Source organism: Pleurodeles waltl, chromosome 6, assembly GCF_031143425.1.
Source record: "Pleurodeles waltl isolate 20211129_DDA chromosome 6, aPleWal1.hap1.20221129, whole genome shotgun sequence".
NCBI classification, from domain to species: Eukaryota; Metazoa; Chordata; class Amphibia; order Caudata; family Salamandridae; genus Pleurodeles; species Pleurodeles waltl.
In genome coordinates this window covers 1,463,563,046-1,463,575,584 of record NC_090445.1, presented here as the reverse complement: position 1 = coordinate 1,463,575,584, position 12,539 = coordinate 1,463,563,046, and the positions used below count along the sequence as shown (strand labels likewise).

Below are 12,539 nucleotides of genomic sequence, written 5' to 3'. Positions count from 1 at the left end.
AGACTGATGCTGAAAAACAAGCATGCTCAATAACAGATGCACTAATCCCAAAAGAAGCCCTAATTGAGGCAATAAGATGGACTACACAAAATAACTGACAGCAAGGACATGGGCAAAGTATTTAGTTATTTTTTATTTAAAAGTGAGTGCCTTGTGTGCCCCCGACTACCACAGGGAGTTGTATTAGTATCATTATTGCTATTGTAATATCAAAGTTACCTGCAATACAAGTACTGTTCATTCTGTGCGCTATAGGTTTTAATCCTTTTTTTATGACATTTGTTTGAGCCATGAAGTATTGTTTCACATGTGAGAGATGAAATACTACATTTTTGACAAACCCTTTTGGTTATGAAGTCACCTAAGTTCCAGCATATAATATTATTGTGAAGTTCTGGACTGTACCTCGTATCGTACATGGACTGTCGATCAGGACGGAGCCCAAATAGCCAGTTTCTCACAGTGTTCTATTGTGAACTGGAAAGCAAACAACTGCTATGAAAATGACAAAATCGGCTGAACACATTGTGTAAACTTTATCATTCAATCGCCATAAAAAAAAAAAAAATCTCTTTACCAATCTGGGATAACCGAAGGGCCTATGAGGTTAAAGGCTCTTCCATATATTGAGACATCAATTCATTGCTATCCGCTTCTGGTCAGGCCCGCTATAATGCACATTTTGCCCATAACAGTAGTTCAATTTTATGCTGAATATTAAAAATAGGTATAATTATCACAGAGCTGTATTATAATCAAACATTCCAAGACAAAACTTCCTATTTAAAATGTAATTTCAACATCTCATATTACTACGTATAACAAAAGGAATGGAAAATGTAAAGAAAAATTTTCAGCCAAAAAGAAGTATCTTACATCATGAACTGTTGAGTGCTCGGAGGAGAGGGGGCTGATTCAGGATCTAGAACATATCTCTGGCTTTGACAAAAAATCGAAGAGCGGGGTGACAGAAGTGGGTTGTCTCCGTCGGTGATATGATACAGCAAATGGCTGGTGGCGAGGCCATGCTGCTCTTCAGGCACACAGTCCACTTCCTTTTGCCAATCTTTGTGTGTCAGTGGAGGTTCTGCAATCACAGAAATGCAAACACAAATTAGAACATACACAGGCACAGCAAGGTGATTTAAGGTGTAAACTGAGCTAAACTGGGTCTAACTTGTACAAGACTTTTCAGGACACTAGTTGTGTCAAGCTGACAACACTCTAAACAGTCTGAAGTGGACAACCATGTAACATAGTTTGAGCCTGATTCATGAAGTAAACTTACACTTTTGTGTAAATTGCCATTTTTTTGGGGTATTCCCAAACTGCGAGTTTAATGTTACTATTAGTAATCTTACGACAGCAGAGACAGTTGTGACGAAGACTCCGCACATAAATAGATGGGCCTGTCCTATCTTTTTATGTGCAGAGTTCTCCATCTGACTGCGGAATCTCCGCAGTAGTGAAATTACTATTAAAGTAAACTTGTAGGTTGTGAATACCAATAGAATAGTAAACTTTAGTTTAACTTTGTGAATCAGCCCTCAAGCTTTTTCCTGCTTCCAATAAATTGTAGAAATAAAATACATCTCTGAATATGAGCTCCTGGGCTGTCAATCATCAGAAGTTAGAACACCTCTTTTGCTCTCCCTCGCCCAGTGCTGCTTCATTGACAGAGGATTGAGCAGTTGGCGTCTTTTCACTCTCGACTTTGCGACTGAGGTTGATCTGATGCTGAGAGGAGGAACCGCGGACCGGGCGCTAAGCACAGCCAAGCACAGCCAACTGCCTGGCCCGGATACAGCTACCCTGCCTGATCTGCTCTGGCTGACAGGCGGAGATGGCCGCGACGTAGCTCCATGACAGCTTGCCTCCTGGGCCGATCCACCTGCGGGCCGTGCCGCCCATACTTCACTTTCACAGTGCAGCCCCAGCAACCAGAGGGGCATTCTGAGGGGGGCGCCAGGGATTGCAGGACGGACTGCCGAACAGACCTAGGATTCCAGGCTCCCCTGGCTCTACAGGCTACAGCTATAGCTTTAGCCAGCTATAGCCGCAGGTACCAGTGCAGCAGTGCAACAAGCGCAGCAAGCAAGCCATGAGTGCAGCAGTCAAGCCAAGTGAGCGCGGCAGCCCTATGTGGCTGCCACTGAGTGCACGCCCCGGGACCCCACAGAAGCGACCAGCTAGGTCTGGGTTCAGCGTGTGGGGCAACCAGAGAGACCAGTGCCCCATCAGCCTTCAGGCCCCATTGTTAAGGCCTGTAATCTGGCAGCCAGCAGCAGCCAGGCACTTCAAACTGGGGAAACTCCAGCTCTCCTGCCAAAATTTCATACTTCATTCCAAGGAGGAGGAGTGGGAGGAGTAGAAGGAGTAACCCATAGGCATCAGCACCGACGGGGGACCAAGCAGAGAGTGGGGAGAGCATGAGGACCCACAGCTCCCTCTTTCTAATGTCACATGATAGGGTACAAAATTTAATGAGGAGATAAAAGGCGGCCCCCAACAAACAGGGAGAGGGCCCATGAAAAGGGGGAAAGTGAAGCATGCTGTAAGGCCTCAACCCATGACACAGGCAGTGCAAAAGGGGGAAATGGTCTCAAAGGATTGTTCCCCAGGGCCCAGGAGCAGTCACAAGGTAGAAACCAGACGGTGAAGATAGGATCTAAAGGCATCATTGAGTACTTTACACCACTGGGGAAAATCAACAGTCACAGAACATTCTCTGGAGAAGCAGTCCCAAGATCATAACCTGGCTGGAGATCCTTCAGCAATAGTGCAATCACCTTAGGCAACTCCTGGGCGGACTTTCTGCCAAGCAATGCAGCACAAGAGTCAATGACGCAACTTTCAGCACCAAGCACTCTTCCTTGCTTGGAAATCCACAAAACAAAAATGAGCACCCTTTTCAGCCACAAAAGAGAGTAATCCCGCTATCTCTTAGTATAGTGGTAAAGGACAGAAGCGTAGTCCCCGACAACTTCCTAAATAAAGAACATTGCACAGAAGGAAGCCAAAATGGAAGCTGGGATAATTTGCCAATAAAATTATTAACCCAAAGGAAGAACCAGCCCGGGCACCCCTGGGAGGCCTCTCTTACACAGGAGGAATTAGAGGAGGTCTTCAACAAAGACCAGGCACTGTGCTCAGGTGTAGGGGGTGCCCAACACATCCATAAAAAAGGAACATTAATCAGCCCACCACAAATATTCTGTATGCATCTCAGATGGCGCACAATCATGGGCTTATTGACTGAAAGGACGCCCTGCTCCTGACAGGATGGGAAGCATTAAACAAAACACTAACAGCTATAACAAATGGCACAATTTACAATACAGATAAACTGGACATTCAAATTCAAATCTTGCAAAGCTTGACAACCACTACCATGGCAATTGACAACAAGTTGGACCGAATAAATTTACTGATCAAAAAAGTACAAGCGCATCCGAAGGCAGACAAGGAGCCAACTACCCATGCCCATCATTGCCACTACAGCCCAATCTTGGACAACTACAAGAATTGCTATCGATTATGTCGACAATAGTGGTAAACTTAAAACATGAAGCCAAACAGTGGGGAAAGGGCAGGCAGGGGCCACAGGCACTATAAAGCCCTGAAACAACAAACAGGCCACAAAAAGGAGTGCCAAACGTTGCAATACAGGCAGAAGTAAGCCTAGAAAAGACGTAATGAGTAATAGCGGAAAACCCCAAAAAGTGCACAATCATGAGGAAGGACCTTTCATTCCTGCTCTGTCCAGAAAAAATAAGAAACGTCTAAGGAAAACGCAGGACAATTAATTTATGGGTCGGGAAAACAAAGCCCTTTACTTGCATAGAAAAGGGAGAGACAACCCATTGAGAGGGAAAACAAAAAAAGAGTAGCAAAGTGGAAATGATAGAATGCACACCTCCTGCTCAACTGACAGACACCAAAGCCTAGCCACTGATGCCACAGAGTGTTAACAATCCTCAATGGCAGCAGAGAGAGTAAGGAACTGTCTTAGGAGGAAGTATGTACCAGGGGGGCCTCGTTAAAACAGCTGCAACAGGCAAGCTTAAAGAACTACAACCAAACTACCCAAGGTCAAACGCCCACCCGCAGTTGGCACCCCCAGAAACAATCAAACAGATCTCAACTCCCGGGACGGTGCAGGGGAGGAATTAGGATCCATCTCCTCACATGAGACACACCCCATATTAACTAGAATGGTGGAGTTCCATGAGAACCATGTCCAACTGGCTAAATACAAGACCTCGATTCAGGCCACACGTTTTGGGGTTGCCCTTGAGGAAACAAGGGAACAATCGAGCGATCACACCTCCATGGGATTGTCTTCCTGGGTCCCAAGACCACCGGGGTCCATCACAAAGACTGCCGCCCGCCAGAATAGTGCACATCCTAAGTATCAAGAACCCACGGTGGCAGAGCAAAAGATAAGTACAGATGCTGGAATTACATCAGCTCTGCATTCCATAAAAGGCCATACAACATCACACCATCATCCGCTGCTCTCAAAGAACACGGGCACTCATACCCTCATTTTTCACCCAACAGATAAACCTCAGGCCACTGGGATATCATAATAGACGCACCCTCATGGGAATCTGCTTTGCTATCCAAGGGCTGGAAAAATCAAACAGTAAAGTTCTTGAATACGTAGCCTTTTTAGCACTTAGAAAGGGCGATTTAAACAAGTGAATGGAAGTTTGTTTTAGCAGCGCAGAAACAGTGCAGTTGCTTTGTCACGGTCAGGAGTATTTGAACACTGGGGTATAGAGCTTAAGGAAGTGAACAAAGTAAAGTATCCATTATTCCTCATCCCTCAAGGAGCTAATGGAAAAAGCAACGGAACACTGACAGCAAATCTATGGGCCGCCAAACAGAGATCAATCCTACAGAATGCCAAGGTGGCATCCTCCACCTTCATCACGGGGCCAAATGCATTTATAATCTCCATTGCACAGGAACAATCAGTGACAAGGCCTTGAAAGGAGGCAGACCTGCAAAAAGAGGAAGCCAGTTGGAACAAATTCCCCCTTGATCCTGACACATATTTGCAATCAAGGATGGAGCTGGAATTCAGCAATGCCAAAAAATCTAAAACTCTTAGACTCTGCCAAATGTACGCTGAGTAATTCAAAAGTAATATCTTGGGACATAGCGGGGACTAGCCAAATCGTTCAAGACTCAAACTCGGAATCCTTTTTGAGAGAGTTTGATATCATCTGTTTACAAGAAACTTGGAGAGAGGCTGAAAATCCGTTAACTGGGTTACCAGAAAACTTTGGCCCAGCTGTAAAACCAAAGTTCAAAGGGCACCCTACGGAGGTCCATCAACTTACATAACCACAAGTAAATCTTTAAAGGCAAGGAGCATTGACCAGCTACCAGCCCACATGTTAGCCATCATCACTGAAAATTGGCTATTGGAACAGACATCAATATCTGTCATAATATTAAACATCTACATCAATCCCAATGCGGCTCAGCACAGGCGATTTCAACCTAAACATGGCCAACCATGGGAAAAGAAGTGCCAGAGAAGGAGTTTTGAATCAGTGCAATTGCATCCAGCAGCAAGTATCACACACAATAGGGAGAGCCTTAGAGGCATTAGGACTGAGGGCACTGAATGGTCAATTTCCCACAGACTGCCCAATGAACCCTACGCACAAATCAAAGAAATCTGCAGGCACCCTAGATCACACATTTGCTTCTATGCAATCTTCAAATACCTTCATGATTTTAGCATAGCGGTCAGATGCGAAAGTGACTATTACCTGCAAGTTATGATAATCACGAACAACAAACATTACATGGCATACCATAAAGAGGAGAACATGGCGGGCTGCATTGCAGCTGCGTGCTAGAGTGCAGCACCTGGGTCTCCAGGCTGGGAGATGTGAGCCGAGAAGCCCACACTGGATGCAAAGTCGATGTGTCGGCTCACGCTGTGGGGGTTGAAGGTCCTGTTAGGAGCCACTAACAGCACGTAGGGAGCCACAACCTGGAGCCGAGCCACCATGTAGAATCGCAGAAGCCGCAGAGCATCTGCCACATTCCCCTCTGGGGGAACAGTGGTAGTGTCAGCACAAGCAGGAAGTTTTCAGTGGTGGCATCTGGAGAGGCTGATGAGGTTGGAAATGCTGGGAAGGTGGCTGAGATGTACAGTGAAGCTGTGGGGTGGCAAGAAGTGGGGAAAGTGGCTCACACTTCTGGAACAAAGGCAGGGGCATGACAGAAAGAGGTAGGCTTGTATGCTAAGTCTAAAACATTGGATAGAGCCAGTTTAATCAGGGAATATACCCTGCAAAGTGAGAAGGGACAAGCACGACAAACGCAACAGTCTCAGGTCAGAGGTGAAGTGGTGTATGTGAACAAACTTAGTAAAATTAGTTTTTTAAAAAGGCACAACTTCCAAACCTCAAATTACTCCCTCGTTAAAGACATATTTTAAAGCACTGCCGACGGTGATGAGCATTAGCACCCCAAGTTTAATAGAGCAAGTACTAAATGAGAGGGCCTTCGACGTACGAGATATGGAGGATGTAGAGGGGAGCGAAGTTAGGGAGAGCGCTCACTTGGCTTGTAGGAATTCAGGAGGTAATCCGTAAGACTGAGGTGGGAGCAGCAGTACGACCACTGCCGCTCAGATGAGTATTGGTATAGCTGTTCCACCTGTAAGAGCCACCCCCTTGTTACCTGTGCCATCGGGGCCCTCCCAGGAAGTCTTTGATTCGATAAATAGTGTGGCCCACTTTACGCCTGCTTTGGAAACGATGATCTTACTTCTCTCTGAAGATATCAAAAGGGGATTTGCGGACTCAGAGACTAATCAAGGGGAGATAAGGGTAGTCTGTGAAACTTTGGGACAAGAAAATTACCTCTTGGTGATTAGAACTAAGGCTCTTGAAGAGTCAGTTGGAGCTATGAAGGAGGAACTGAGGAAGAATAAAGAGAAAATTCAGTTGTTAAAAGGGAACAAGACGGAATGCAGAATAAACTAGAGCAGTTGGAAAATAGCTCTAGAAGGAATAATCTGAGAATTCTAAATGTTCCTGAAGGAGTGGAAGGGGACTATCTAAAAACATATGTGGTCTCTCTCTCCAAAACAGCAATCACGTTGGAGGAAAGTAAGGAAGAGACTGCAAATGATATCCAGAGGATCCATAGAGACGCATTGAAGAGAAACCCCAACAGTAAGAAGCCGCACAAAGTTTTGATGAACTTCCAAACGTATGTTCTAAAAGAGAAGATATTGATGAAGACGTTAAACATGAAAGCACTGAGAGAAGAGCATTTCTTCTTTGAGATTAGGGGCCTGATTCTAACTTTGGAGGACGGTGTTAAACCGTCCCAAAAGTGGCGGATATACCACCTACCGTATTACGAGTCCATTATATCCTATGGAACTCGTAATACGGTAGGTGGTATATCCGCCACTTTTGGGACGGTTTAACACCGTCCTCCAAAGTTAGAATCAGGCCCTAGGTCTGCCCTGTCCAGGACAACTTTAAATAAACAATGGGCGCTAGGGAGATGTTTGGAAAAGTTACAAAAATTAGGTCCATCAGCCCAGTTAAAATGTCCAGCCTCCCTCCAAGTAATGCATAATAATATGATGTACAATCTCAGAGATCATAAAGCAGCGGACAAGCTGCTGGAGGTCATTAAAAGTAGAGACGCAGACAAATGAAGGGTTTTTACCTGTAACGATGCGTAATGGCTGGGAAACCAATAAGCGCTCTTAAATCAGACTAACATCAGTCCATCAATTCAGGGGTAGGCGTTCTCCAAGGGTGGTGGTGGTGTTCATGGAAGAGGGGTGATGGGGGCACAGGGTGGGGAAGAAAAAAAAGAAAAAAAACTCACTCACATCAGTTAATTTTTTGTGCACTGTAATAGATGGACAGCACTGGTGGTGGCCAGGGGGACAGTAATAGATTATTTCAAATTATGTCCTGGAATGTTAATGGTCTGCGTACTAAGGGGAGAATCAGTAAGATTCTGCAGTATTTGAGGGACTCCCCAGCGCATATACTAATCCTGCAAGAAACTAGAGCGGAATCTATTGAACTGTTTAAGACACAACGATGGGTTCAGTGTTTTGCTTCCACAGAACATAATTTTAATACTAAGGGGGTCAAGATTTTGATCAAACAGCAGGTTAATGCAGTCATGTTGGAGGTGCTGTCGGATAAATCTAGAAGCATAAAGACTTAAATCTGAAGGTCAACTAATGATGAGAACAGAGAGAGAAGACAAGTGGGGTTTGGAAAGTAGGGTAAGTCAGTTGAGGCAGCAGCTTGAGGAGGTATTACAAGCTAGGATTACTAAGAGATGGGAAGCAAGCATATTAGCTCATTTCGAGTACGGGGAAAGTGCAGGGAAATTGTTAGGATGGAAGACTAAGAGGGAGCAAGTGCGGAACTGCATTAAGGAAATTGTATTTGAACAGTCTGGGGAGAGGCTCACTGACAGTGTGGATACAGAGAAAGCTTTTTTAAGGTTTTTCACTCAGTTATATATGGAGGAGATGGAGGTGGGTGAGGAAGAGGTAGGAGCCTGGCTGGGGGTAGACACTCTACCTACTCTTACACTGGAGGAGCAGGCCCTCCTGAATTAACCTATCTCTCAAGGAGAGATAAGAGCCGTTTTGGATGACAGTAAGGGAGGAAAAGCGGCAGGACTGGCCAGTATCCCTGTGGAACTTTATAGAGCTTTAGGCAAGTCTATAGTACCTGTCATCTCAGATCTGTTTACAGAGATCTTTGAGGAAGGGCAGCCGTTACCAGCTTCTTGGAATGAGGCTACTACCTCATTGATTTTGAAGTCAGGAAAGAGTCTGATTCAATGTGAGTACTTTAGGCCAATTTCACTGCTGAATAGTGATTATACATTATTCGCTAAAATATTGGCTGCCAGGTTAAGTGGGGTGGTGAACGGTTTAATACATCTAGACCAGAAAGGGTTCATTAGAAGCAGATTCTTACAAGAATTGACGTTCAATTTAATAAGGGCTATGGACTTGGCTGCCACTTATGATGCCCCATTTGCTGTTATGACCTTGGATGCAATGAAGGCCTTTGACAGAGTTAACTGGGGTTGTTTGAACACAATCCTTAAGAATTACAACTTGGGTGAGAAATTCGCCAGGTCTATTGGTCTGATTTATCATGTTCCTTTGGCTAGGGTATTGGTGAATGGAAATCTAACCACAGCTTTTAGGATAACCAGAGGCACTACGCAAGGCTGACCCCTATCCCCCATACTATTCAACCTTTATATTGAGCCCTTTTCCAGAAAGATCAAGCAGATTTCTGTAATATCCTCCTTCTGCTGTAATGGGTGGGAAAAACAAGTTGACTTATATGTGGACGATCTTATGGTATATAGTTTGGATTTGTCTACAGCCCTTCCCGCAGTACTGGACATTGCAGAAAAGTTTGATAACATTTCTGGTTATCATGTCAATGCTGGAAAAACAGAGATAATGGTCTGAAATCAGCAGAGGGATCACTGGCAGATAAAAAATGAAATGAGATACCTAGGTATTCAGATTGTGCAGGACATTAAACAGATCTCAGTGGTGAATTTAAAAAAAAGTTCTGGGAGAGTGCAGCAAGTTAAGTTAATGCAGGGTTGGGTACATCTTCCTCTGACAATTTAGGAAGAGTCAGTTTGGTTAAAATGGTGATCCTGCCAAAGCTGAACTTTTTATATAACTCTATTCCGTTAGAAATTAATAAAGTATATCTGGACAAATTTCAACAAGCCATCAATTCATTTATATGTGTGTATAAATGTTCCAGGATCTCGTGGAAAAAGTTGCACAGGAGGAGAGAGAAGCACTCCCCGACTCGCAACATTATGCATGGGCATTCCAACGTAAAAACTCTAGCATGCTTTTCACCTCCCCAGACTCTTCTGCGATTGGAAATTTGTTTAAGGCTATGGTAGGCTCTTTAAAAAGGGCAGCAAAGCATTTCTTATTGAAATTTGGAGATCCAATTTTTTTTTTAAAGATAAAATTGAAGGTACTACAAGATCTGGCTAAGGTCTGGTACAAGTTAAGACATGCAGTGATGGCAGATTATTATAGTCAATGTGCCCCCATTTGGGAATCTCCAGGCACCCCTGAGTGTTTTGATTATGTACTAGCCGTGCTGATCAGGATGGCAGGCATAGAGTATTGGGGAGATATTCTTAGGGACGGATCTCTACTTTCCTGGGAAGAATCAATGAAAGAAACAGGGGGGAATCTCTCCAGACTGAATTACAATCAGTTGAAAGGTTGGTCACAGGGTATTCGTGCAAACCTAGGATGAACTAATCATCTGGAGGACAATCTACATAGAAACCCCTCAAGGTCCAAGGAGCTATTGGTCTGCTATTGGGAAATCCTAGATATATTGGACAGCGATTTTAAGCTGGCGAGAGTCCTCTGGCGAGAAAGCATGCCTCGAGAGCAGCAACAAGAATGGTAGTCTTGATGCGTACCTTGTTCGATATAGTGAAATCTGCCCCATTAAGGAGAAATCATCTTTTTTCTATACACAGAGCCTACCTTTCCCCATAAAAGCTCTTGAAAATTATGAAAGTGGGAATGGTTAAATGCGCTAAATGTGGTATGGAGAACGCAACCGACATTCACATGTTTATGGAATGCCCAACAGTTTATCTGTTCTGGGAAGGGGTGTGCAAAACTCATTCGAGCATGCTGAGGCGAGATATTGCAGAGAGCCTTCCCTTTATTATTTTTGAGTCTGGAGAGTGGAACGGGGATGCAAAGAATTACCTCTTTTTTCTATCCTACTGGCCAGAAGGGAAATCTGTTGAAAATGGGTGGGAGTGGCACCCCCCATGCACAATGACTTGCTCAATGCTCTTCTCCACATCTCAAAAACAGATGTGGTGGTGGGAACTTCCAAAAAAAGGAAAACACTTTGGTTATCATTTGTAAAATGGAGGGGGAACCAGTAATACTAGTAGTAATTAGGTTGGGCTCTACATTCTGACCAATGATTACACATCATTTTAACTCTCTAGCCTGTAGATTATATAGCTTACATAAGAGGGCTAAGTGATAGAGACTCTGCCTCCCTGGCATTGGTCACCTCCGTTTACAAGTAGGTGTGAAAGGATCAGGTTCGGAGATAACTTCCGTCTGAGGTGAATGGGGACAACAAAAAAAGAAAAAGAAAACATTGCATCGCACTGGGACATCATATAGGAATCCAGGAAGCCATCTAAATTGTATAAGATGGTAAGCATGTGTGTGAGGAAATATGAGGCATGGAAAAAAGAAGCTTACTGCCCAATCAAGGGGCCCAGGTGGACATAATCATCAAATGGAAAGCAATGTTAACATCACTAAGGAACCAGCTAGCTCCAATCCAATGGTCCTGGGTGAGTCCACCAAAGAACAAAAATCAATGGTTCACACAACCCCTAAAGCAACAAAGGCAACAGCTCAACATAGCAGCAAGAGTCAGAAAGAAACAAAACAAGGACACCAGTAAACTTGGTGCCTTCCATGAAGTGAGAAAGAAATTCAAGATGCAGTCTGGGAAGCTAAGCAAGCACACCTAGACCAGAAATGGATCAAAGTTGCTGAGGCTTGCAAACAAAAGAACAGCCTGTGGTCCATTGTCCATCAACTGGAGCGTGGGGTTGCAGGGACAGACCCTATTATGCTTTGCTTCAGACTGAGCAGGAATGAAGCGAAAGGTATGCAACGAATGCAGCACTTCTAGTCTGAGTAATGAATTTATTAAGACACTTCACAGTTTACACAAAGATAATAACGTGAGCACTTAATGTGAATGCCGCAACACACGTGCAATTCTTAAAATAAACACAGCAGTGGAATAATAATTAAAAAAGCAATACATCAACAATATATATATATATATAGTGACTACGTATATTTATGCATGCACACAGTGAAGCTAGATATCAAGAATTTAAAATGCATCACCATGGGGCTCGAATCCAACATCATCCTTTGTCTGCCAACATCAAGCTGTGGAACCCGTGACAACTGAGACAAAAGAGAACAACCCCAATAGGAGTTCTCTGAGCAATGAGCACACCCTCAGAAATGAGTTCCTTCTCCCGCAGTGTCAAGCTTCCCCACCTTATATACTTCAACCAAACTTAAGAGGAAGGTTCTAGAACCTGCCCCATCAAGTAAGTTCTGAAGTTCAAGCACTGACTGTACCAGGTCAGTGTTGAAAAAAGACACTAGAAACTGGCCAGATCCCAAGGTGTATTTCCAAGACCGAGCTGTACCCTTCTCTACCATAAACATTCTCAGCCTTGTACAGTCTTATCGTGGTTTCAACCCTCATGTTATGTTTCCTTCCCTAGTGAGAAAAGCGTAAACACTTTAACAAGCTGTGCGTGGAAAAATACCTGCGCCACCACTGTGATGGTATTTGAAGCTAAGCTAAGCACAAAATGCAGTCAGTGGTTACGATGGAGTTGGTGGATAAATACAGATAGCATTACAGACCCTAAACAACACT

At 44.1% G+C, this 12,539-nt stretch overlaps 1 protein-coding gene across 4 annotated transcripts in view; it reads right to left on the bottom strand.

Moving 5' to 3' along the window:
• FAM13C (family with sequence similarity 13 member C) overlaps positions 1–12,539 on the bottom strand; it is a 753,858-nt gene that overhangs the window by 183,890 nt on the left and 557,429 nt on the right. For all 4 annotated transcript variants that reach the window (XM_069240966.1, XM_069240964.1, XM_069240967.1 and 1 more), the window contains one exon: positions 877–1,087. In XM_069240966.1, coding sequence (XP_069097067.1) covers positions 877–1,087 — 211 coding nt within the window. The remainder of the gene's footprint in view (positions 1–876; positions 1,088–12,539) is intronic.